The 27,653-nt window shown below is 33.7% G+C and overlaps 1 protein-coding gene across 1 annotated transcript in view; it reads left to right on the forward strand.

The window, feature by feature from the left end:
* GRID2 (glutamate ionotropic receptor delta type subunit 2) overlaps positions 1-27,653 on the forward strand; it is a 1,473,259-nt gene that overhangs the window by 1,169,964 nt on the left and 275,642 nt on the right. Inside the window, exon 11 of the mRNA XM_007999282.3 lies at positions 533-845. Within this exon, the coding sequence (XP_007997473.3) occupies positions 533-845 (313 nt within the window). The remainder of the gene's footprint in view (positions 1-532; positions 846-27,653) is intronic.

A 27,653-nucleotide genomic window follows, 5' to 3' on the forward strand; every position in this document is an offset into this window, starting at 1 on the left:
AACTTAGTGCTGTAAAAACTAACAAATCTGTTTAGAGCCCAATAGTATAAATTTCTATGCCGAGAAATATAAACCAATGGTAAAATGCCATGTTGAAGTTTCTAAATAACCCACCTAATAATTTACGTGTTAAGAACATGTTGAATATCTTGGGAACATGTTCCTAGAAAGGATTCTCCAGCATAAGCTTTTCCTTTACTATTAATGATGACTTTGATAAAAATCACCCAGGAAAAAAAGACGATTTTCTCCCTGTGTAATCTGTGTCTGAAATATTCTTCACTGATTTTACATGCGCTGATAATATGAACAAGGTAATTTGTCTGACTCTGATGGGGCAAGATTTTCAGTAAGAAATTCAAAATTTACACATGGCTCTTCTGTAAGAAGTCTTTGCAGTGTTTTTCAGTTTATATAAAAAGATTTATATTGCCTGAGGCATCTGTTTTTTTTCCTCGAGGCAAGCTGAAGTGGCACAAATGAAATTGTTTTTCACATTGTTAATGTATTCCTTTCTCTTTCAATTTCTCAGAGAGCCGACATAGGGATTTCTGCTTTAACCATCACTCCTGACCGTGAGAATGTGGTGGACTTTACAACACGTTACATGGACTACTCAGTGGGGGTACTACTTCGAAGGGCTGAAAAGACAGTGGATATGTTTGCCTGTCTTGCACCATTTGATCTCTCTCTATGGGCTTGCATTGCTGGCACAGTCCTTCTGGTGGGTCTACTGGTCTACCTCTTGAACTGGCTTAATCCCCCACGGTTACAAATGGGATCAATGACGTCTACTACTCTCTACAACTCCATGTGGTTTGTGTATGGATCTTTTGTACAACAAGGTAAGGAGCAAAACTACATTCTAGTATTTAAAAAAAATAGAATGTGATGTTTCCCATGCCATGTATTTAGTTAATAAGGTTTTGTATCTGACATCAATAAGTGTTCTAAAGGGTCCTCACAGCAATGCTCAGAAAAGAACATTTCCTTCTCCCTCCTAGTGGGTCTCAGACACACCAGGTTTCGAGCAATAATGGTTCATTGTCTTTTGATGCAAGTTCAATTTCATCAACAAAGGCAAAAGTGAGTGTCAAAGGTAAAGCTCACAAAAAACATCAAGATCTGATTTTTCTCTCCAAACTCACTTTCTGAGAAATAGCCTTACTAGGATGAAACTACTTATTACCAGAGAAGGTACTATTTAATTATTTACATATGTAAGAAATGTTAGGATTTGTTCTTTGTTCAGAGACATTATTTCATGCATTAAAAATATTCATTGACATTGAAAAGACTTTGGTTAATTTAAGACTGATGAGAAATTTTATGTTTTATCTTTCACTTTGATATGTAATCTTTACTGGTGATTTAACTTACAATTTCACTATTTTCTAGAGAATGTCATTGCTCTGTTATTTAATATCCAATCTGCCCAACTCTTTAAACTTGTCTGATTAATTATTTGGTTCTCACTGTTTCAAAATAGAATAATATTTATTGCATTCCTTACTTGAGACTTGCCTCATAGAGAATGAAATAGTAAGAAAATTGATAGTCTCTTGCAAGCTCTACACATATATTGAAGAGGAGAGATGTTTGTTACAATGGAGACATTATACTTTTGTGCTAATACTTACAACTCTGAATAACATCTTACTTTTTATTCCTATTTTCTGTTGGACCTTCCATTAAACTTCATTTTTCTATTCTAATTTAACTAATCAAAGATTAATCTAGAACCTTCATCTCGCTTGCCCATTTCTAATCTAGCCCTTAAACCTTTTATAAGCATGCTTTTCCCTCTACCTTTCCATATCCAGGGCTCTAAGTTTACCTGTTACTGTATATTTTTCACACTTTTAGTTCATTCATTAATAATTAACTCAGTAAATATTTAATCCACATTATCTAAGTAGAACTTTGCTAAGAACTGAATGTATGATGGTGAGCAAGAGGGTCTTTGCCATCATAGTGCCACGACAGAAGTCTAATGAGACACAAATGTATAAACATGGGATTACAATTGTGGGTAGAAAGTTCTGTGATAGGATAAGCATAGACTGTTAGGAGAACATAGGTGTAGAAGAGCTTAATATATGTTAATGTCACAGAGAAGGCTTTTAAAAGTAACACTTTATATAGAGAGACAGAGCTAACTATGGAAAGAGCTTCTTGAAGAAGATGAATGGAGAAAAAGAGACATAAATGGTTAGGATGGAATTTCGGAGCAAGAAGTGAGAGAGAAATTAAGATAATCCAAGCAGAGGGGAAGTAGTAAAGATGAGGCTGAAGCTACATTTGTTATTATCAGGAGTTTGAACTGATCCTTGAAATGATCAGATATTTAAAGATAATAAACAGGAAAATACAGGTTCAAATTTTACTCTAGAAATGTTCTGGTTATAATGTAGAGAACAGATTGATAAGTATTCACAATAAGAACAGATTGTGAAAAGTGAGACAAATTAAAAGACTATTGTAATAACTGAGCAAAGAGTTGGTGTGGCTTGCTGAAAGGTAAGGTAGCTTTGGGAGCCAAAAGGAGAGTGTTGATGAAATGGAATCCATAGGTTTTGATTAGCTATAGAGTGGTGGGGGGTCAGTGCTGAAGAAGAAAAAGGAGATAAAGTTTTATCATAGGTTTTTGAATAGAAAATTATGTATATTGGATGTTGATCTCGTTTACTGAAAAAATATAATCCAAAAAAAAACATATATGACAGGAGAAATGATACGTTCATTCTGCTGCACATTCAGTTTGAGCTATCTCTGAAACATTCAAAAGAGTATTACTAATGTGTGCTTAGTGGTTTGAAATATTCGTCAGATGCACAAAAGAGACATCTGGACTTAATATATATTTAGGAGATACTGGAATGTAGGAAATTTTGAAGACATGGGAGTGAATGAGATCACACAGAGTAGTTGCTCTTAATTGCAAGTTCCTGATTGAGAACCACTGGCCCACACGAAGCCTAGGACAGAGCTCTAAAGAAAGGAATGGGTAGAGGAGTGCTCAGTGGTGCCTCATAAGGAGTGACTAGAAATGCACAAATGAAAATCAGAGCAGCTAGTAGTATACATTTGGTTGACTGTGTTAAACATTTCAAAGAATCAAATGAAATTAAGGCTTGAAAGGTTTTTGTTGGATTTAACAATAAATTTATTATTGAAGCAAAAAAGGTTTGTCCTTGCCCTATGATGTCTGAGGTTTCAGCTAGATAATTCAGAGTCCAGAGGCTAAAATCATCCAAAGGCTTGTTCACTTCACTCACATATCTGGTAGTTAATGTGGGCTGCAGGCTAGTGGCTTCAGCTTTTTCTCCACTTGGGCCTCTCCATGAGGTCACTCTGCATGGGATAGTTTGACTTTCTCACAGTATGGTGGTTGATTTCTCCACAGAAAGCATCCCAATTAAAGAAGAATGTTATGTTCCAGGTTGAGAGTCATAAACTTGTGTGATGGTGTGAGTTCCTCTTACAGAAAACATCCTGGATGTACCCACCTCATGGGTTTTTATGAGAATTAATGAATGGTTAAAATTGTGAAGTTCTTAGATATAGCTTATATAAGTGTCACATAAGTGTTTACTAAATAAATAAAACAATGAATTAAACTCAGCTGCAGAGAGTTAGGCATATGTAAAAAAGGGATAACGAGACAAATGATTTTAGATCATTTTGATGTAGATAATGATTGAAATAGTAGGTCGTGGGGTACATGGAACAACTATAAATAGAAGGACCAAGAATGTGAATGTAATGAAAACTAAGAGTAGAAATTGATAGAGTAGGCCTGGCATGGTGGTGCATGCCAGCACTTTGGGAGGCCGAGGCAGGCGGATCACCTGAGGTCAGGAGTTCGAGACCAGCCTGGCCAACATGGTGAAACACCGTCTCTACTAAAAATACAAAAACTTAGCCAGATGTGGTGGCAGGCACCTGTAATCCCAGCTACTCTGGAGGCTGAGGCTGGAGAATTGCTTGAACCTAGGAGGCAGAAGTTGCAGTGAGCAGACATCGTACCATTGTACTCCAACTGGGGCAACAAGAGTGAAACTCTATCTCAAAAAAAAAATTGATAGAATTGTTAGTAGTAGAAGAGAGTAGTAGAGGTATCGGTAATATTACAGGAAAAGAGTGAAAACATAATTGTAAATGAGTTTGGAGCCTGTATTTATAAAATAGGACACCTAAGCCTAATTTTTTTTGAAATGTAATAGAGGAGAACAAGTTGTAGGTATGTGAATACGAATTCCAAAAGTTAAGAGTTGGTGAAGGACTTCAAAGCTGATCAAGGAACTGAGAGATTAAAGGGTTAGGTGAACCAGCTGTAATGATGATTTGGATTAGACTGGAGAAAAAGAAATTGAGCCATGTGTCAAAGTTGTGAATAAATAAGGAAGGATGACAAGGATGTTGATAGACATGAGAATTGACCAGAAATAGGAGGTGATATAGCTAGATATAATTAACCTCTATTTTCATCTTACTGCTTCCCATTTATTCAATTTTTCAGTGCATGATTTCAACAACTGCCAATACGCTGATGACTCCCAGATCTACATCATCTATTCTTGAACTTCAGATTTGTATATTCAACTGTTACCTAGGCAACTCTCTGACTATACCAGAGGCACCATAAATTTGGACATGCCAAAAATGGAATTCATTTTATAATTTGAACCTTCTTAGCCTCTCACATTCTCTATTCCAGCTGATCCACCACCAACCATTCAGACTCATGTTAGAAACTCTGAAAATAACTCTTGATATCTTCCTCTTTCTCATCTTGTATATCCAACCATGATCAAGTCCTGTCAATTTTATCTACTAAATATTTCTACAAGTGGAAATCTCTTCTCATCTAGAAAGATTAGCCTAGATTGTCACCTAGATCGAGGCTCCCTCACTTTTCACCTGAACTATAGGAGTCTTATAATAAGTCTTTCTTCTTCCAGTGTTGTCTCCTGCAAATATGTATATACCCAAGTTATCCATGCCATGGAAAGATGAACACATAATTCCCATTCTTCGGATATTTTTTTGGCTTCCCAATGCCTGCAGTTTAGAAGTCTGAGTTCTTCAGAGTATAAACAATATTCCATCACCTGACTCCTGTCCAACGCTCAGTTCTCATCTCTTACCATTCATGCCCCACATTTAATCACCCAGTTACTCCAAACTGGTTTTTGTCCCTGACCGTAAGACAAGACTCTTTCCTACCTCTTCACCTTTGCATCTGCTCTTTCCAATTCCTGGAGTGCCTTTGTTACCAACCTGATTAGACTCTACTCCCACTCTCTGCCTTTGTACAGCAAGTTCCTAGTCATCCTCTAATTTTTTCTTTTATTTCTCTACTTTCAAGAAGTCTTTCCTGGGATTGAGAACCATCTTCTATACTCCTCAAGATATATTTATCATAGTAGTTATCAACCATAGTGTAATTCATTTTTTTAAACATGTCTCCACCTGAATCCTTTGAATATATAATAGTGTACTATTTAATCTGTGTAGTCTCTTTGCTTATAGTTAAGTGCCTTGTACATGTTAGGCATTTAATAAATTCATATTGATAAATTAAAAGAATGGATGCTAAATACTTAATAAAACATGGAGGTTAACTGCAATATTTTATTAAATTATAGTCTCAAATAAAATACTAAAATTGTCTGCAAATGACTTAAAACTCACTAAACCAAAAAGAAATTTATTTGTAATGTCCCCACTGAGTTGTTGTAAAAAGCTAAGAGGAGAAGTTTATAAGTAAGGCATCTTCTTAGTTGAAGCCTTTTTTGAAGATGTTGACATGCTTATGAATTCTTTCTGAATGCTTTTGGCTTTCTGAATTCTTCCTCCAAGTGACCAAATTTCAATAAGTTTTGGAGCACACCCAAGAAAAAAAGATAAATAGAATTACCCATATGGTTAGCATGCTTTTCTAGTTCTATAAACATGCAACAGATAACAAAAGTTATAAATATGTTAAATACCTTTCTATCCCACTGCTCCCTTAAATGAGTTGCACAGCCTGTAGGTTGATTGTACATTTATACAAATTTATAATGACAGATAATGCTGAATCGCATATGATTAGCTACTTCATCTTTGAAAAGCTGCTATTCTTCCACTTGCTAACAATGAAAAGGTGAATTCATTAAAAGATACTGAAAGCATCTTTATGCTCTGATTAAAAATAAATTAAGAAAAGGCTTATAAACCCTATGGAAAAGAGAATCAATCAATGACAGTGTCCATGTATAAGCAATTGAGTTGGAACTGGTGATAATTTCCAATAAAAATACAGTCTTTTAAGAGGAAGTACAGCTGTTATTTCAGAATTGCAGTCTTCATTGAGCCACTATACCAGATTGAATAGGGATAAAGAGGCATTTCATGTGTTATCAGACAGATTTCTAAAAAAGAGTTCAAGGACAGCTAAAAGCAGAAAAATGTTAAATATATGTGAGTTGTTTATTAATCCTGACATTTTAAAAAATCTGTAATTTCAAAGCATTCCGGAAAAATAGTTCAGGGAATCCAACTGTGCAAAAGCAGTATGGTCCATTATAGAGATAAACTCAGTACATCTGTTTCACTGGAACATTAAGAGCTTGTGAATTAGGTTGTAAAATGCATGAATGAGAGACCAATTTTATACAAGTTTTGTTGTCATTTTATGTCCTCCCTTATCTCCATGTCTATATACATCTCCTTGCAATTAATATTCTTAAAGGAAACTGGATTTGATTTTTAGAAGTCTCTTATGTTTAGTTTATTGGCAGTGACTCTTTCTATCATCTGGGCTCCAGAGGACATCATTGACTTCTTCGCAAATGTAGTTGTATGTAATTTGCTTTCTGTTTACATGCAAAGGGAAATTTTAGAGTTATCTTCAGATGTTTGTGTCTGATTATGGGAAACAAATATTTCTAGTCGTGTAAAATATTTGAAGCAACTACATATATGTTTATTTAGCAGCAAGCATTTATTAAGCACCAACAATGTGTCAGGAACATGAGTAGCAAAAGGAAATAAGGAATAACTCTTAACTAGGGTTTAATAAATATTTCTTGAATGTGCTATGTGCCATGCCTGGCCTAGGTTTTGAGTATGACCGTAAATAAGAAAGACACAGTCCTTGCAGGAGTGTTCAACATCACGCCAATGGATCTTAACCAAATTGAGATCGAAATAAACCATTTCTGATGAGAGGAGCAGCCAGAATTATTGAAAAGAATAAAGAAGGAAAATTCCTTTGGTAGTTTTCTTAAACATCAAATAGCTCCACAGATGCTAGTGATGAGTAGAAAGCGGGCCTTTAGGAGTGTTAGAAATACTGAAAATAATTTGATGCTGTTGCACAAGAGTTAACATAAAAGACAACCCACTGATTTTGAAATCCCAGGACAATTTTTGGAAGAAAATAAAGAGTTCTTCCTACTGTCAGATGGATCACACTATTATACAGAACACAACTTTCTCATATCCACAAAAAGAAGAGTCAGACATTCTTTTCCATTGAATTGGGCAACAGAAGAAATTGTTGAGAGACCATCTCTTTAAAAACTTTGCATAGAAGAATAACTCAAAAAGACATCAATTTTAATAGTGTAGATATCAAATATATGAAACTTACTAATGTCCTATTTACAAACTCTCAAAGGATTCAAGCCTTGGAATGCAGTAACTACAGCCATTTCTTTATATTGTTATCTAATATTTCACATTCAATTTGAATATAACAAAAATGACATTGACTAGCTCTGTGGTTTACTGACCCTTGTGAACAGAGGAAAAATGAGAGTAATTCCCCGTGACAGGTTAACTCGACTACAAAGACAGGTTTTTTTCTACATTCTGTTCTTACAGGTATTAAATTAAAATGGCTCTCCATAATTTTTATTTAGGCTTAAACAACATCTCTTATTGTTGTTAATTGTGATTGGCAGTCCTTAATAAAGGGACCACAATGCATTCTGCGTGCTGTCGCATCCACCTGAGAATTTCCCCATGCTGATTTAAAACATGACGAAGTGCCCATTTTCTTTCTTGTTATCACACAATTCTTCACAACTAATAAAAAAAAAGTGGAACTTTCATGCTGAAAGTGAATGTTCAGATTCTACCAATAGTGAACAGTAATTTGTTTACTGGAAAATAGTGCCATGATTTTAAGTTGTGAATGCATTGGTTTACCTTCCCAATGAACTGTGATGAACTTCTAAGCAATTATGCTATGAACTATGTGCATACTATATGGCCCTGAAAACTGTTTAGCTTGATACCAACTCCTCATGACTTGAGTCAGAAAATCCTTTCTCATGTTCAACTGGGCTTTTGAAGAGTTAAAAGAAATCAAAGACATGAGGCAAAAATCATATTTCTGCTTATAAAACAAGAACTAGTACAATCAACATCTTCTTTGACTCCTTTGAACTACCTGTGAATATGTTCTGTAATTAAAAGTACTATTTTAGTATTTAACAAAACAAAGAAGCTGTTTCCTAAGAGACACTAAAAAATTGAAGGGTGATTTTGAGAAACTATTTTTAAATCTAAATTTAAATGATAGAACAAGCAGGTGCTATAGATTCTTTAAAATAGTATTATCTGACATCTGAGTAGAACTCAGTGTTTTTACAGTACCATATTACAGTTTCCTTCAGCTTAAGTAATAAAAATGGGAACAAACGTCCCCAACATAAATTTATCCTAAAGCTGATTTAGGATTGGTTTAAGTTAAAGTATTGGGCTCAAGGGACAGGAGGTGGTAGTACAGAACATCATTTAAATTATTTCAAATATAAATTTGAAAATTCAATTTCTATTTGACGTGCCCAAACCTGAATCCATTTCCCCTTTGTATATGAATATGTAATTAGAGGTTTAATAATGATGGCTATATTTTTAAAGCATAGGAAACTGACCAGAGCCTTCAAAAACAAGTCAACATGTTTTGAAAATTAAGACTCTTAGCATTTAGCCTAGCTCTAAAATGCATCCTTATAACCCAACTATTATGGACATGATAGTATATTTAAAATTTCCATCGTCAACTTTAAAAAATTATTGGTCATAAAGTCCTTATGACATTTTGTTAAATACCCTTGAAAGTGGTACAAACTTTTCTTGATCGTTTTTCACAATTATAAAGCAGAAAAATTTCAATGTGTAATAGAGAAGTATAAATACACATTATGTACCTCATTATATATATCAATGTCACTTACTAGTGAACTATATTTTTATGGCAACTTTTTTGTGTCAAAATTTTAAAAAAGATAAATGCATGACCCACCAATGCACTGTAGACACATTTAAATTGTTCTTTGATTTTGACTGCACCCCAAATTTATAGTCTCTTTATATTTACAGCTCTGTATCTTAGACTCCAAATTAACAATCCATTTGGGATCACTACACAGTTTATTCTATCTGCTTCAGTTGTTTTCTAGCAGTTAGTGTTTATATCCACTGTTTAAGCTCTACTTTAGCACGTCCTAAAAGTATATCTTCTGCCTTTACTATTTTAAATTCTTCATTCTCTAGTAAACGCCAACTTGGATATTAAACAAGAATTATTTAACTAGTCACAGAGGTGAATAAGACAGCATGATGGCTGTTTTCATGGAGCTTAGAATATACAAGTGACACAAACTAGGAAGCATGCAACTCCATCATAAAATCACAATTATCATGCTAAGGAAACACAAGACACCACGAGCATGGAATTCACAGATATCCTGCTATTTAGCACACTGCAACTGGGTCAAATACATACTAAGTTGTGTTACTGAAAGAATGGAACACAGACCATGAACCAATTTTTTACCTAGTCACAAAGGAAGAAACAAATTGTTCAAATAACTGACTTGATCTTTGCTTCAATAGAGTGTCGGATTATTTAAAATTTTAGTTTATCTATAAAAGTGTATGATTCAGTAACATAAACATCTAATTAAATTACTATTTTCATGTCTTTCTGTTTCCTTGAGAGACAGCTCAGTTTACAATCCTGTTTTTTACCACTTACTAGCTATATGATATTTGACAAGTTTTTTAACCTCTAGGTGATTCAGTTCCCCAGATAATAATTACTGACTTTATCAAGTGTTTGAGAAAATTAAAATAACTAATGGATATAACACTATTAGAACTGTATTCATGACATAAAATAGGCACAGAACATTGTAGTTATTATTTCCTCACTGTTTCTGAAGGCCACAGCAAGAGATAGAATCAGCCATATTGTTTAATCCTTCTGTATTCATCACTTACTTCCAGAAAATAAGCATTAGTTTAAAAAAGCATAGTATAATCAAGCATAAGGAAATGTATTAGGAAAATTTGTTTAGCTAATGAAAATGTTTATAGTAAAAACCATATGCTAATAAACTCACAATAACTTTATGTCATTCAAGCAAATATGAAAAACTATAAAAACATTTTTCCTTGTTTAAGCATGTCATTACTACATGTTTTTATAATAGACTATAGCCAGGAATACAAATTAATGAACCCAAATTGAGTGGAATTATAAGTTGTGATTCAAAGTGTTTGCAATTTATATAGTAAATCCTTTGGGTCTCATAAAGACTTAGATTTTGGGGGGATTAGTATCCTATAAAAACAGTGCACTTAGGGATTTGTTTTGGAAATTATATCTTGAGGTTTGCAACTAAAATAGCACAATATTAAGCATAAACATTACAGGAAGGCTAATTCTTCTAAACTAAGCAATGTTCACAAACTGCCACTGATGGCAGTCTGAAACCCTATGGGCTTTTTCCAGTTAAAATGATGATGATGATGATGATGATGATGATGATGATGATGATGATGATGATAATGATGATGATGATGATGATGATGAAATTTCTTTTTTAATTTCGGTGTTCTCATAGTATTGATGCAGGGCAGGCAAGCCCCAAAGTGGAGCTTAGCCTGCTGGGTTCTTGGTTTTGCTCAGGAAAGAATTCAAGGGCAAGACAGAGGTAGAAGAAAACTGCTTTATTGAAGAGGCAGTGTTGTTACAGCTCTGTCACTGCCCCTGTAGAGCAAGGCTACCCTCTGGGCAAAGAGTAGCAGCTCAGGGCAGTTTTGCAGTCATATTTATAACCCACTTTTACTTGCATGCAGATTAGGGGACAGTTCATGCAGAAATTTCTAGGGAAGGGGTAGTAACTTTTGGATCACTGGGTCATTACATGGAAAAGGGCGGTAACTCCCAAGTATCGCCATGGCGATGGTAAATTGACTTGACAAGCTGGTGGGCATGTCTGATTACAAGCTGCTTCTGCCCTGGCCCTGTTTTAGCCAGTCCTCAATCTGGTTCAGTGTCTGAGCTCTGCCTCTGGAGTTGAATCCCACCTCCTACCTCAGTATCAATATTAAAAACTAAAATGTTTTATAATTTTAAAATATGTTAATAGCTATTGATAGTTTAATATGTTAATAAAACTAAAACAATCTTGTCAATTATATATAAACATAACCTATGTTAAATATGGATTCAAAGAAAGCTGTTAAGCTTAACAGAATTACTGAACTGTGGTTTCATTGTAAACTTAAATGTAATACATATTGTAAATACCTATGAAATACAATTTAACGTAAAGAAAGTTACAAAGCGTCTTGTTAAGTATCTATTCCCACAATTTTATGTTATTGCAACACTAAAATATACCACGCCAGATCTGAAAACAAATTCTCAGTAAAAAGTGAATTTTGTGACTTTGATCTGAGAAAAATCAAAGTTCATGATAGTATTCTGAGTTCAGTTTGAAGCGAAGAACATGCCATGCCAGATTGCAAAAGTTGGTTCTGGATTTAAACCATCTTTGACATTATTTAATTAATATAAACAATCTGAAATAAATGAATTTATACTATTAAAACTATTTAAAAGGAAAATTATCTTTAGATGTTTTTTCCAAATATTGTTTTAATACCGATTTTTCTGAGAACAATGACCAAGTTCCTAAACCAGCAACCAATTTTTGCCTAAAATAATTTTTAAGAAGTCTGTATTTCATATAAAGGTGATTCAAACTTTGTTGGCTTTTAAATTTTGAAATAGTATGACTTCTTCACATAATTATCTACAAAGCTATAAGGAACTGTTGATGGCATTCTATTCTAACTTAGATCCTCTTTGATACCATTATAGTCTCTTCTAAATATGAAAGTAATTTTGCTATATCAGCAGGGACTGTCCACAAGTACCACGCTTCTGTGTTATATTTGTACTGGTTAAAGGGTTAAGTCCACTTAGCCTTTAGTCCTCTGCCTTACATCACCACCCAAGGAGTGCTATAATCCTCTAGAAATGCATTGCCTGCAGTGTTGCACTGCTTAATAAATCACTCTATCTTATTTATCTTTCTCTTGACATATATCTAGCAGCAGGAACCATTATCCTGTGACACTGTTAAGTTCTATTGACATTTTCTCTTAATTAACTACACTAATTTTTACACTGGAAATAAACTTCCTTTATTTAATGCTGTCTTAAACAAAGGAAGTGTTAAACTTGTCATGCGTGCATCGTCATAACATATTTTGAAATAAGTGAAATGTCTTTGTTACCTTTCCAGAAGACCAGTTTATTCTGCTGAGAAAACAAGTTTGTACTTATAAAATCATATTGCATCATTTCTTCTAAACTCATCAGACATCTTAATGAATATATAAGAGCCCCAAAAAATTTGTCTGAATTCCTATGTGATACATATCCCTTAAGTCATTTGAACAAATTTTACTTAGTTTCATAAATTGAGAAAAGCATTTTTTTCACATTAAGCATATATTATATATCTTAGAACCAAGAGTTTTGGGTCTAAATTAAAGATCATTCAACACTTAGTATATGTAATGTGCCAGACACTATTCAGGCTGTTGGGGCTATATTTGTGAGAAAAACATACATATATTCATGCTTTCATGGAGCTCCTCTTGTAGTAGAGGGAGACTGGTAACAAATAATAGCCATAATAAATAAATAAATAAGCTACATATAACAGAACTCAAATGCTATAGAAAGAGTAGTTCAGAGTAAGGAGAATTGGAAGTATGTATGGAACTGTTAACAATTTTCAATTTGTTGCAGGAAGCCTCTTTGAGACTTTGATATTGAACAAAATCCTGAAAGATAGGAAGGAATACGCTTTATAGATAGATATCTGGAGGAAAGATGATCAGGTACAGGGAAGTGTAAGATGCAAAGTTTCTGCTTGAAGAGGCCAGAAGGATAGTTTAGTAGGAGATGAGGTCAGAGAGGTCCATGAGTTCAGATGAGATTGACCTTTGTAGACTTTCCCATTTCCTCTGAGAGGAATGGAGAATTATGGAGTGCTTTAAGAAGAGAAGTGACAGGACATTTACACAAATATGTAATTGTAATGGGAAGCATTGACAAACTTTTCTAGACCTATTCTATTTTCCACATCTGGCATATTTGAAGATTTAATACTTGCTTCAAAAATATAGATTTGTATCTAAAAGAGTCATGACTGTATTTTATAGGTATACAAATGTACACCTATTTAGGTAGATATATGCTGGTTGCAAAACCCAGCCGTTGTACATTTAAAAAACTTTACCTCCAAGATCCAGCCATAATGTTTCCTACTCTGCAGATCAGGCACATATGGTTATCCATTTTGGAACACATGTTAACAAGTAAATCAAGAGATACGTCTCATTCCCAGATGTATTTGTGGTGATGACTCCTGAAGAAGGCCAATCTTCTCTGAGAAATCTTTCCTGGTCCTTTTGGTAGAGAAGGTACAGAGAGAAAGCAAAAGTGCAGGCATTTTCAGTTTATTTTTTCTTCTCAATCAGCCTAGTTTCTTTCTGGGAAGAATAAATGCAATTTCACAAAATTAGTTTACCTGTTTACTTGAAATATATTTGGTAAGAAATATACATATATATATATGGTAAAAAATTCTTTGCTACATCAAATCAATCTACTGATAATGCCTTTCAGAGTAGAATTAAACAAGCCTTTCTCTTTAGAAAATTCTTCCTGAAAAGAAATTAAATTGAATATATTTATTATTTTTATTTATTTAAAATGTATATATACCTTCTATTTATCCATAAAGATCTTAAAATCTGCTAACATTCATAATAGCAGTGCATTCTTCTGTTTCACTCACAGAAAAAAAAAAAAAAAAAAAAAGGAATAACCTTGTATCTCCAATCTTCCTTACCAAGGCCAGCTCTTTCCATTTAAAAATTTCTTGATTTTTAAATTTGCAGTCATTTGGTCACAAAAGGCCATCTGGAGTAAAAGATTAAATAGACACTAGCTTCAACCACAGTAGGAATCTGTAAACTCAGCATTATCCTTCAGAAAACCTTCCTTTGAAAATGATGTACTGTTCTTCCATTGGGACTGCACCTAATCTCTAAGCTATTGAGAAAACAAGGTCAGATCTTCTGTTGACACAGGAAATAGTGCAACTGGTCCCCTGTAGTTATTGCAAATAGTTGTATAGATGAGTGACACTTCTGAAAAACTAAATATCTTTAAATGGGTCTTTAATATTCAATCTTCTAAATACAGGAAAAGGTTTAGGTTAAAAAGTGAAAATTAAAATGTTCACTCTGATGTTCATTGATTTTTAATTTTTTCTTCTGAGCTGTTATTGACCCAAGTGACATTCTACAAATGCTGACTTAAATTAGGTTAAGCAAGTTGAAAATTATATTTGATGACCTGAATAACTCATTAAAAAGGATAGGCATATAAAAGCCTAGTTTAGTAACACAAACACATTTTTATAATAATGTAAGATATTGAATCTGGCCACATACAGTGTCCAGGATGGACACTTTTAAGTTGGAATGAGTAACTTCCTTGCTACTAAATTATATACAGTGCATATTTAACTGATGAACCAAAAGAGAGTAATTTGGCTAAGTAAAAGTCATTCCCAGCACTAAAAGGCAATTTAACATGCATTTACACCCAGGAAACTTAGGAAATGAACAGTAATTGCAGAGGTCAAACTTGTAAGCTGGCTATGCTTACTTGTTTCACTCCAAGACTTGACAGCAATGCAATTTAATCCTCAAATCTGTGACTACCTGAGACTATCATTTAATTGAGGGAGCTTATCAACTAAGAAAATTATGAACAATTGCACTAGTTTATATCTAAGGTGTAGATAATTCCATTTACCAAATGAATATTATCATGATGTGTTGTGAGTTTATAACTTAACATATTACATACGTGTGTGTATGTGCACACATATATCTTATTTCTCCTTTAGGGGACTATCTCTTCCTGGTTTTTCATGTAGTTTCATAAACTTTCTAACACTAATTGACAAAGTTAAAAACAAATAATTGTGTAATGCACAGATGGCAGAAAGTAAGCAAAAGTATATGATTTCAAAAACAAACATCTACAAGCTATATTCTTATTAATTTATTTTTACATTTTAAGTATTAGCTAAACCGTCTTATTAAGAGCCCTTTTCATATAAAATAGTACATTTTTATATTTTCTTTTATGATATTGTAAAATGTGACTCATTCTTAGTGATGTTAAAACAAACAAGTAACACAATGTTAGATGTGCAATTTTGTCTACTCTATTTTACAAATCTTTTAGCAATATAATTAAAAATATTTGAAATCAGGGACTTCAAAGGAAGTGAAGGAATGAGAAAAGCCTAGTGGAATAAAGATATTATTCTCCTTTCTTAAAATATAGATTTAATTTTTAAATGGGAGCATCTGGCATTAGTGAAATAAAATGTAACAAACCTCACAGATAAAACTTTGTTATTAAAACTCTTTTCCTTCCTTCGTTTGCTTCTGTGCAGATGATATTTTGATAATTTCCTCTGAAAGTAACAGAGGCTATGCTGCTTCTTATAGATAGGATGTAACCGGGAGAAAACCCATTATCTTTCAACTCTTAAACTGTCTCTTCATAAGATAAGCATTTCAGAAACTGTTGCATTCCATAACTCACCTTCTATTTTTATCCCTCAGTTTTTAGTTGACTAAATTACCAAAAACAAAAGTGATGGTACAAATTCTCTAACAGGTCTAAGGGATTTGAAGACTCAAATGAAGCTTACAGAGATCCCAACTGGCTGATCTAGTACTTTTCATCTTTGATTTGGTGTGTAATTGTTTATCAAGATGTGTTTGCTAGAAAATTTACCCTTTACACAAAGAAATATGGAAATTTTAGCTTGAAACTATTCTCAAGATTATACATATTTTTCAAGTTTAAGACATATTCCTTATTCATTACTTTATTCATTGTTATTTGTTCTCCTGAATTCAACTTTTTTTTTTTTTTTTTTGAGACGGAGTTTCACTCTTGTTGCCCAGGCTGGAGTGCAATGACGCGATCTCGGCTCACTACAAACTCCGCCTTCTGGGTTCAAGCGTTTCTTCTTCCTTAGCCTCCAAAGTAGCTGGGATTACAGGCACGTGCCACCACGCCAGCTAATTTTTGTATTTTTAGTAAAGACGGGGTTTCTCAATGTTGGTCAGGCTGGTCTCAAACTCCCAACCTCAGGTGATCCGCCTGCCTTGGCCTCCCAAAGTGCTGGGATTATAAGCGTGCTGGCCTCCCAAAGTGCTGGGAGGCTGAGGTGGGCAGATCACCTGAGGTTGGGAGTTCAAGATCAGCCTGACCAACATGGAGAAACCCTGTCTCTACTAAAAATAAAAAATTAGCCGGGCATGGTGGTGCATGCCTGTAATCCCAGCTACACAGGAGGCTGAGGCAGGAGAATCATTGACCCCAGAAGTCGGAGGTTTCAGTGAGCCGAGATCATGCCATTCATTGCACTCCAACCTGGGCAACAAGAATGACACTCCATCTCAAAAAAAAAGTTAAAATTTTATCAGCAAATGATCTCTCAGGGTATAACTTTTAACCACAATTAAAGAAATGTTAGATTAGACTTGATCCATATACATTAAAAATATGAAATACTACTGAGTATATAATTCCTTTATTTAAAGCAACAATAAGAGTGTTTCATTCACATAGTTAAATGGTCAATGTGGTAGATATTCTCCTTATTTATCCTGAGTTTAAAAAATAAACTTATCAGATAAAAATGAGGAAAAGGAGTATTCCAGACATTTCAAAGTTTAAGATGGTAAACACTGTGAGGATGCAATTTTTGCATATGAATGGAACAAAGATTGGAGATAAGACCAGAGAAAATGTTAGGCGCCAGATTACAGAGATGCTCAGGTAAAACACAAAGAAAATCGACTTTATGTTACAGAAGATAGATATTTATTAAAGATGTTTCATCATAAAACTGGCCCAATAAAATTTATGTTTTAAAACTGGACTGTTTGGAGACAGTATGAAGCATGATTTGAAGGTTATGAGACTATCCAAGTAGAATAGCTGAAGGAATGCAAAGCTGGAAAATCAACCACCACCACTACCACCACAAAAACGGAAGAAGGAATAGAAAAGAGAATAAAGCAGAAACACACACAACAGGACTTAGTGCCTGAAGGGGTGTCAAAAAACCGTAAATATATTAATATGTATGCAACAGTGGTTTCATACTGCATATAATGCTGTTAAAATTAAATTACTAGTACATCCTCGACAACTATTTTTTTCTTTAGCTATTTTTCCTGTAGCATTATTTGTTGTCTATATAAGACTGTATTATTTGTATGTATGTGTATACATAAATACAATTTCTTTACCAACTTCCTTATTATTACATGTTTATACAATTATAAATAATCATTCTAGTGGTTCAATCTTTGTGCACATCCATGGTCATTTTCTGAAGGAACTATCCTAGATATGCAGCTTCTGAGTTAAATATGTATGCATCTAAGACATGATACTTTCAGCCAAACGTTGTACCATACTTCATATTTTTACATTTCAACAATTAAAATCACATAAGTTTTAATAGACTTTAAAAATATTTATTTAGAAAAGTAATAGTAAATTAAAATAATGTAAAATTCAGCTTTACATTACTTTATCCCACTAGATATTAAGAAGAAGCTTAAATATATTCAAACATACTTGGACATAAAACATGAGAACTCTGCACACCTTAAAAATTACCTAAATCATTTGGACAAAAATGTTTGAAACTTGTTACTGATAATGTAAATGTTAAAAACACAGACAAAAGGCAGACTGAAATTTAGCTCAAACCTTTATATGTGTGTTGTTGGTGTTTATAAAGGTATAAAATGATACCACATAATGCAAGAAGGCTATAACTAATTCATATTGCTTCCTCAGTTAATATCTTCACATAAAAACTACCCGAGATGTCTATTTTTTGAATAGCAGCTTGAATTTTCAAATATTATAAGAGTCTCTTGTGTATTGCCATATGTGCATAGAAAAAAAATTTAATTCTGTGAAACTTGGAAAAAGCAGCAAATACATATTTTTTTCTATTTTCAATAAATTTATGCAGAGAAGCAGGGTGAATGAATGCCTTTAGGGAAAAGGAAAGCAAAAAAGTAACTCACCATTTTGTTTGCATGTACAATTTATACACTGAAAGAGCTATTCATTAGCATATAATCTATTATATGTAAGATTACATAAAATGTTATTTGCCTAAGTAATTAAAAAAGAAAATATAAAAACAATTTATAATTCCAATACTGGGTGCTTAGGATTTTCTTATGATTCAATTAGAAGTTTATATACTACTGTTAAAATAGAGAAATGACAGATGCACTTGTTGAGTTATCACAAGAACACGAAGTTAAGATACGTAGAATCACAGCCTGCCTCCTAGAACAACTCTGAGGACAGAATTATTCACCTATTACTTCTCTTATGTATTTGTCATTAGAATATCTTGTCATTGCAATATCACCTTCCTTCTATTTTCTTTACATCTTCCAAGATCATCAATTAATTATATTGGTTATGTTTTAAGTTGATTGCTTTTTAGAACCATCTAAATAACTTGGTCTTAGTAAATTATTTCCAACTCAAAATAATGGGGAATTTTTCTGAGTCTTATAGATAAACTCTTATCTGTTTGTTTTAAATTTATTTGCTTGAACCTACCCTAAATTTTTAGTGTAGGAAGCCCGTGATCTAAATCTATTTATTCTAGTCATTGAGGAGAATAGAGGGAGAAAACAAAATGGAAATAATAAATCAGAACCCTTGGTGGAAGAAGTGGTGCATGTACTGGGAGGTGGAGACACCAGGAGGCTTCCTAAATTCTCTGACATGTGTCACTCCCTGCCTGGTTTTCTCCCTTCCCTATCATAGCCTGTGATCGTATATTGTATTATTTCCCACTCCTCTATGATATATGAAACCCAATATTGCTTTTCTAGTCACACCATAAGGCTGTTGTGAAAATTAAATAAGAATGCACTTCCAAAACACTTAAAACAATGCATAATGCCTTAGTAAATGCTTAGCAAATAGAGGCTTTCATATTTTGTTTCCTGACCTTTGCTTTGTAGTCTCCAACTCTCTGATCTTGATCTGAGTTTAACAAGTTTTTTGTTTTGTTTTGCAACTTCACCCTGATCCCCATCCTTCCTGACCATACTTCCTCTTTGTTACATCCATGGTTTTGATTTACTGCTTCAGCCCAGCAAAATAACCTTGTTTCCTGATTTTCCTGTTGCTCATCAGTTCAATTCAATTCCCTAACTCAGTGACTCCAGAAACTCTAAATTGGAAGTGTAAGAACTTCCTGGAAAAATTATTTTACCATTTTAAAATCTCTTATTCAAAAGAATATGTTGAAAAGAAATCAGAATAGAATCAATTTTTATCTTCAAATCTTTTTGATACCCTCCTAAGAACTTAAGCATAAGAGCTCTGTAAAACTGAAAATTATAGAAGAAGAGAAAATTCAAACTTAGGAAAGCTGATATTGTTTTGTAAGACTAGATTCATAATGTTAAATGATTCCCTTTTTCTCTATCAAATTATAAATCCAATGTATGCTCAGTAAAGTCATTTTAATTTAAAACTAATCTCCAGTGGTGGTTAACAGGTTGCTGGTTTTAAATGACAATTTGGAGGCTTAAAAATGTATTTTAGACTTACTTTTGGCCCTTTTATCATTAAAACTGATTGAAAATGTATTGGCATTCTCTGACCTTTTAGAATAAATGACATACTTATGCATAAGGCTTAGTTTAGTAACCAGCCTCAGAAATTCCAAATTAAAAACTTCACTTTGAGATCCATTTCACTTTGATTCCTGTTGACAACTGCTGCTTACCCTTTGAACTTTCATGCTTCTGGGACTGGCAAAAATGGGTGCAATTTTCCTCAGAACTACTGATTGATTGAATCTCTGAAAAATGGGGTTGCTAATGGCACTAGAATTTATATAGTGGTTTTATATAGTGGCTTAGGCCTCACTATAATTATTTTAAAACATTAAAAGCTAATACATCACTAGAGAGTGGCAGGTTTTGACTCAACTGCAATCTTGCTTCATGCTGTTTGACAAACGAGTAGTCATCTAGACAATATTTCCTCTTTCAGTGCCTTTCCCAGCCCTCATTTCATTGCCAGGTCTATAGTAAAATCAGTAGGTCAAAAAAAGGTATAAAAAGAAAAGATAATAATTTTTGAGACCTTCTGCAAAGTAGCATTTGTATATATGTAAAGAATCATACTGTATTCCTTATTCAGGCCATGCATTGTGTTCTTCCTTTGGTTGGTTGTTTATTTTATTGGTGAGCAAATAGGCAATTGATATAAAATGATGTGTTAAAAGTAGAAAACAAAACACCTACAGTGTAAATCAAGTAATTTAATACACAGAAAATATATAAAAAATACATGAAGTGTTAGATATGGTGGAAGTGAGAAGAACACACAGATGATATATAAATTGTCTTTTAAAATTGCAGTGTATCCCTCAATCATACTATCTGAAAGCTTTCTGAAGATATTAAGGGATTTGTTTGGATATCTTTCCCTCTTTTCAAATGAATTTCTAAACTTTCAAATGTTTTAATTTTGTAATATTAGATAGAAAATGCTTTATGCTATACATTTAAGCCTTTTTCCAGAATCCTAGCCTTACACCCTTGTAAAATATTTAGCATATCTAAAGGCAAACCAGGAAAGAAAGAATTAGGCTACTTGGTGTCTCCCTTTTATTTTTTAACAAAACTTCTAAAATATCAAAATGGAACAGATATAAGAGCATTAATACAAAAGCTGATCGTATTTCTAAATATATGTGTGTGGTTTTGACAAAATGCTATCTAGTGGAAACAACACATGTGATGGGAAATATTCTGGGAGTCAATAAGTGTTTAGGATATATTCCTCCATCATCTTTGAAATTTATCCTCATATCAGTGTTCTGAAGATATAGTCTTATCTTTATCATTAACATTTACGAAGGTAGTTTTGATAGATACTGGAAAAGAGAACAGAAAAAGAAATAAACAAATACATTTTTGTTGCATATAAAAATAATGGGAAATATAAGGAAGATATGTGGCAGACTGACTGTCTTAATCCATTTTGTTTCACTATCACAAAATGTCACAGAGTGGGCATGATACAATAAATGAAATTTATTTTATAGTTCTGGAGGCTGGGAAGTCCAATATCAAGGTGCTGGTATCTGGTGAGCACCTTCATGCTGCATCATCTCATGGTGGAAGGCAGAGGGACAAGAGAATGTGAGAGAGCCAGATAACTTTCCAGAAGTAGCCAGAGAACAAGAGAAAGCTGAACTCACTTTTGTAAAAACCTGCACTTGTGATAATGAACCTATTCCTAAAATAATGATATTAATCTATTCATAAGGGCTCTGCCCTTATAGCCTAATCACCACTTAAAGATTCCATCCGTTAAGATTGTCACGATGACAGTTAAATTTCAATATGAATTTTGGAAGGGTCATTCAGTCACAGCACTGACCCATTCTGCTTTGTGCTAAACCTGTTTTGTTTGTACATTAATATTATGAGATGCAAACCTATGAATTAGTGGAAATTTCAATGAACAGCCACAAATACTACCAAGCCTTTCAACCAAAACATTCAATCTCAGACATTCAGACATTCAGAAGCTTGTTTAGAAATACTCTTTTAAAACATATAAAAGAACTTCTAATTTTGATGTCATTTCAGAATCTATAAAAGAGTAAACTTACCAATTCAAAATGGATTTAGCAGCCCCATAAAAAAGAACTTTGTTAATTAATATTCTGGAAAACTTATTTGCCAGACCCAATAAAGCTCTTGTATAACAAGCTACTTTCAATGGATGTAGTGCATTTCATTCATGCTATGATCAGACTGTCCAGTAGAACTGAATGCAAAGCAATTAGTGCAACGAAGGAATAAAAAGTTTTATTAAATGAGACCTAGAGATAGAATTTACAAAAAGTGTTTCTAAATGCTATCACTGCCACTATCCTTGGAGACAGGAAAGTTAATCAATTTGTGGTGGGGAATTATGGTAAACATTATGTGTATTACTCACCCATATGTTCTTAACATTGCACTTAAGAGAGTTTATATTTCAATGCGGCACTTACCTCAATATTTTGTACTATTAGTTAACATACAACTGTGTCAAATTATAATGTAACCCACCTTGCAAACTGGAAACCTGAAATCTGTGATTGATATTCAATGGGCTCTTTTTTTCCCTAGCTCTTTAGAAACAGTGGGAATTTTATATAGGCTAGAGTAACAAAAACATTGTGAAAGTAAGAAGCTGCCAAGTAATACATTTTTGTGTAATACAATTCAATTTACTTCTGATATGAGTTATAGCAATTGGCACTTAAAAGTTAAAATCAGCGTGTAAGGTTTATGTGTGGTAACCAGCACCCATTTAATTTAATTATAATTTTTAATTTAGCATTTTTCATATCTGCTCATCAGAAATATTTTATGGTATTGGGTCTGGTAAAACAATCTTAACTGCTTGTATTAAGTGAAGTTTCAAAAATTATAAAGATCATCTCCTTCTGTAGGAAGTTCTAATGTTGAAATAATGTATTTTTATTTGCTCAGAACATTCTTATTTCAAGTAAATATGTATAGATGGCATTTGTATGTATAAAAGAACTCTATATATTTAAAAGTAGATTAAATATAAAATATTAAATTATATAATTAACTACATAATATTAAATTAACATTATGTTAATGTTAAATATAAACATTTAATATTTTAACTATTAACATTAACACATATTAAAACTGAAATGCATTATTCATCCAGCATGGAACTCTTCAAACTAGAAAAGCACAAATAATGTAAAAGTGGTGGAAAGAAGAAACTGCTATTTATAAGCTTTACGTGTTTTATAATGACTATGACATGTAAATATTAAGTCAGAGAAGTCTACAGGAAATTTCCATTTCAGTTACATGATCTAATGCCTTGTAGCCTTCTTTTGCTTATTTGCAAATAGACCTATAACCAGTCCATAACAATATTTAGTCATTTAGAACCAACTGAAATAACAATTGTATTAGTCAGATTATCAAGAGAGACAGAACCAATAGGATACATAGAGGCATACCTCGAGGATATTGCAGGTTCAGTTTTTGCCACCAGAGTACAGCAAATATCCCAATAAAGTGAGTCACACAATTTCTTTTTATTTTCCAGTGCATATAAAAGTTAGGTTTACACTATACTATATTCTTTTAAGTGTCCAATAGCATTATATCTAAAAAACAATATACATACCTTCATTTTAAAAATACTTTATTGCTAAAAAATTCTGATGGAGAGACATGAAGTAAACACATGCTGCTGGAAAAATGGTGTTTTGCAACACAGGGTTACCACAAAGCCTCGATTTGTAAAAATAAGTTTGTAAAAAAAAAAATTGTGTGAAGTTCAATAAAGTGAAATTAAATAAAATGAAGTATGCCTATATATAGATAGATGTAGATGTAGATATAGATATTTGAGAGGGGATTTATTAGGGAAATTAGCTCACATGATTATGGAGGCTGAGAATTCTCGTGACAGGCTGTCTGCAACCTAGAGATTCTGAAACGCTAAGAAAAGCCTCAAAATCAGGGAAGCTGGTGATGTAATTCTCAGTCCCAGGCCACAGGCCTGAGAACCTGTGAGTGGGGATAGGGTGGGGAACTAGTGTAAGTCCTGGAGTCCCTAGGCCAGAAAACTAGGGGTCCTGATGTCCCGGGGCAGGAGGAAAACACTGTGTTTTTGCTCCAGGAGACAGAGAGAGAAGAAATCCTTTTCTCTCCTTTGTTGTTCTATCTGGGCCGCCAGCTGATTGGATGGTGCCCATCTACATTGAGGGTGAATCTTCCTCACTCAGTCCACTGAGTCACTCACCAGTCTTCTCCGGAAGCCCTCACTGAAACAGCCAGAAGTAACGTTTTACCAGTTGTCTGTTCCTGAATCCAGTTGACACCTAAAATGAACCACAGCAAAAATAGAGAAATGACATTACCTATCACTATTTTTTCAATAAATCATGTTATAAAATGTGTTTGAAAATTCTTTTCACTTGTATAAAATATAAAAAATATAACTTATAACTTCATTCACAAAATACCTTTTCTTCATGGATTCTGTCAAAAGAGAATAAGTCAAAATATTTAAAACATTACATGTTTGAAGATGTTTTTAGCAATGTAATATGTGATAGAATAAAAATCTCCAACTTTTCTAAATTAGGAGAATATTTAAATAAGCTATAGTAGAACTGACTGAGAAATATCATTCAACCATTGAAGATGCAGTAAATAAGATACAAAATTGTAGGTTTGACCTGACCTTTACTACTGAAAATCACATTAAAAATGCCAAAAAGGACATATCAAAAAATGCTACCTTGACCCCTTCTTCAATATTGGGCTTCTGAATATATACACTGGATTAGTTCTGGGAACTAAGTAAGAGGCTCTAAATTCCCACTCAGCAATTGAGGCTAGGTTTCTGCCCTCAGATGTGGGATTTTTCTACCCATACATATCAAGAAGCACCTTAACAGTTTATAAAGTATAACCTATGATTAATAGGTTGTATATTATGTAAATCATGTCAATAGAAGCACCTATTTTATCTTTAAGGTCACTGTGATCAATGAACTATTTCTACAGTCCTCTGAAGATCAATACACTTCAATTACCACTAATAAACAGCCATGACTCACTGTAGTAATTTTACCTCATCTCTTATAGCTAGTCATCCACACCAAGCCTTTACCTGGGATACTGCTTTCATTTTGGATCAAGAAATGCAATTTATTGCAGCATTCTCAGCATTGTTAGCTGAGACTTCAGAGGACAGGAACACAGAACTCTTCAGAGATACTTGTGTTCTACCCCCTTCCATGTGATTTTTTTAATGTCTGTGTGTAGGGGGTGGTCCTCTCATGTAAGAGAGGTGACCAAGTTTCTTGGAATAGATTCATTCCAACATTTCCACCTCCCTGAATCTCTACAGTAGGCCAGGGAGGTTGTATATAGGTTATTTTCAAATTCCATTCATTTTTGGTTCATTCTTTAATTAGCCAGTCTAATGAATTACCACCACCCCCTGCCCAAGTATCAAGTCAGCACATTAAATCCCAAATATGAAATCATTACCACCCATGACAATATATTTGCCCTAATAGAGACTTAATGTCATTCTATTTGCTGTAAACTTTTATAAGTGGGCTTATATTTCTCTGACTCAATTATTTTGGGACCTAATTTGTAGCATGGAGGCAATAAGGAGTAATGTGGTGAATCCAAAAGAGATCTGTGAAATTTCCTCTGTCAAGTTATTGAAAAGCATTTGTGCAGAAGAAGACTGATTCCCTCAGAAGTGATGAGAGGTTGCTTCCAATAACAAGGAGGTTCAGAAGAATTTTAAAGTTCAAATTTCTTATCAATGCATGAGGTATCTTATATGGCAGAAGATTTAATCAGCAATTAAACTATGCTACAGTCAAGCCTTAATCTTGTCCTCAGCAGTATCTACCCTAAAACTACAGGATTAAGAGAATTCTTCAAAGCTTCCATCAAGACATTAAAATTTTACCTTATCTCTGAGCTGAGCGTTCATGGCCTTAAGTTTCTCATTTGCACTCTGTATTCATTTGGAGGCTTCAGAGCAGTTAGCTGGAACCACAGTCTTCAAAATCACTATTATTGCCATGGTCTTGCATTCCACCTGCACTTCATTCCATGCCAACACTAGTAGTTATTTAAACAATCATAATGTAACCACAGGCTGTAAACTGTCACAGTTCCATTTCCCGTCAGTATGTGCTACATAGATATGGGAGCAATCCGATCTCAGAATCTCCTTTTTTGTGGTTCCGTTTCAATTACTAAATTTAAGAAGGAAGTGTGTCTAGGGGGGTGGAGAGTGACAGTGAAAATGAGCAGGGTCAGTGAGTCTTAGATCCCAGAGGGACTGCAGGCTTGATGGAGGGAGGAAGCTCAAAAATTTGAAGATGGCAAAGGAGATTGGAATGCTTGAAATTCAGATTACAGAAGGGTTTATATTATTGTTAATAATGGTAATATTCACTAACACAACTTAAAAGTAATGTCATTGCATTCAATAGAAAATAACTATAAAATAAATTTAATGTAAATGAAACATTATTGAATACAAATTAGTTCCATTGAATGCCAAATGGAGTTTGAGATTTGAATTTTCTTTGTAAAAATAAAATCAAAATTTCAGAACCTTATTATCTGAGGCTTTGCTCTTGCCGTGGTATTACTGGGTATATACCCAAAGGATTATAAATCATTTTACTATAAAGACACATACACACATATGATTATTGCAGCACCATTCACAATAGCAAAGGCTTGAAACCAACCCAAATACCCATCAATGATGGACTGGATAAAGAAAATATGGCACATTTATACCATGGAATACTATGCAGCCTTAGAAAAGAATGAGTTCATGTCCTTTGCAAGGACATGGATGAAACTGGAAAACATCATTCTCAGAAAACTAACACAGGAACAGAAAACCAAACATTGCATTTTCTCACTCGTAAGTGGGAGTTGAACAATGAGAACACATGGACATAAGGAGGGAAAGATCACACAGCGGGGCCTGTCGGGGGTTTGGAGGCAAGGGAAGAGAGAGCATTAGGACAAATACCTAATGCATGAGTGGCTTAAAACCTAGATGACAGGTTGATGGGTGCAGCAAACCACCATGGCACTTGTATGCCTATGTAACAAACCTGCAGGTTCTGCACATGTATCCCAGAACTTAAAGTCTAATAAATACATACATACATATATATATACACACACACACACATACATACAAACTAAAAGGTAATTGTAAATGGAACAACTTTCTCACTGTAACACGATATGATTTTTGTGCTATCTCTCCCTACCACTAAAAGCCATCTCTTATACCCATGATAGACATGTCATGTTGTAGAAAATCTGCCCTAGCTTGCAAATGGGTTAATATAGTGAACCCATTATCCTGTGGACAACAGGAAACTGCACTTGTATCTCTTGTTCACTTCCTTATTACCCCCACATCTTCTGCCAAAAAAATAAAACATTTACAGATATGGTCACAGTGTCTCTCAATTTGCCTATCAATAAACTTTAAGAAATACTTATATAAAGGTGACTGGCATAAATGAAGCATTTCAGAGATGATATATACA

The sequence above is a fragment of the Chlorocebus sabaeus genome, chromosome 7 (assembly GCF_047675955.1).
Source record: "Chlorocebus sabaeus isolate Y175 chromosome 7, mChlSab1.0.hap1, whole genome shotgun sequence".
NCBI lineage: Eukaryota > Metazoa > Chordata > Mammalia > Primates > Cercopithecidae > Chlorocebus > Chlorocebus sabaeus.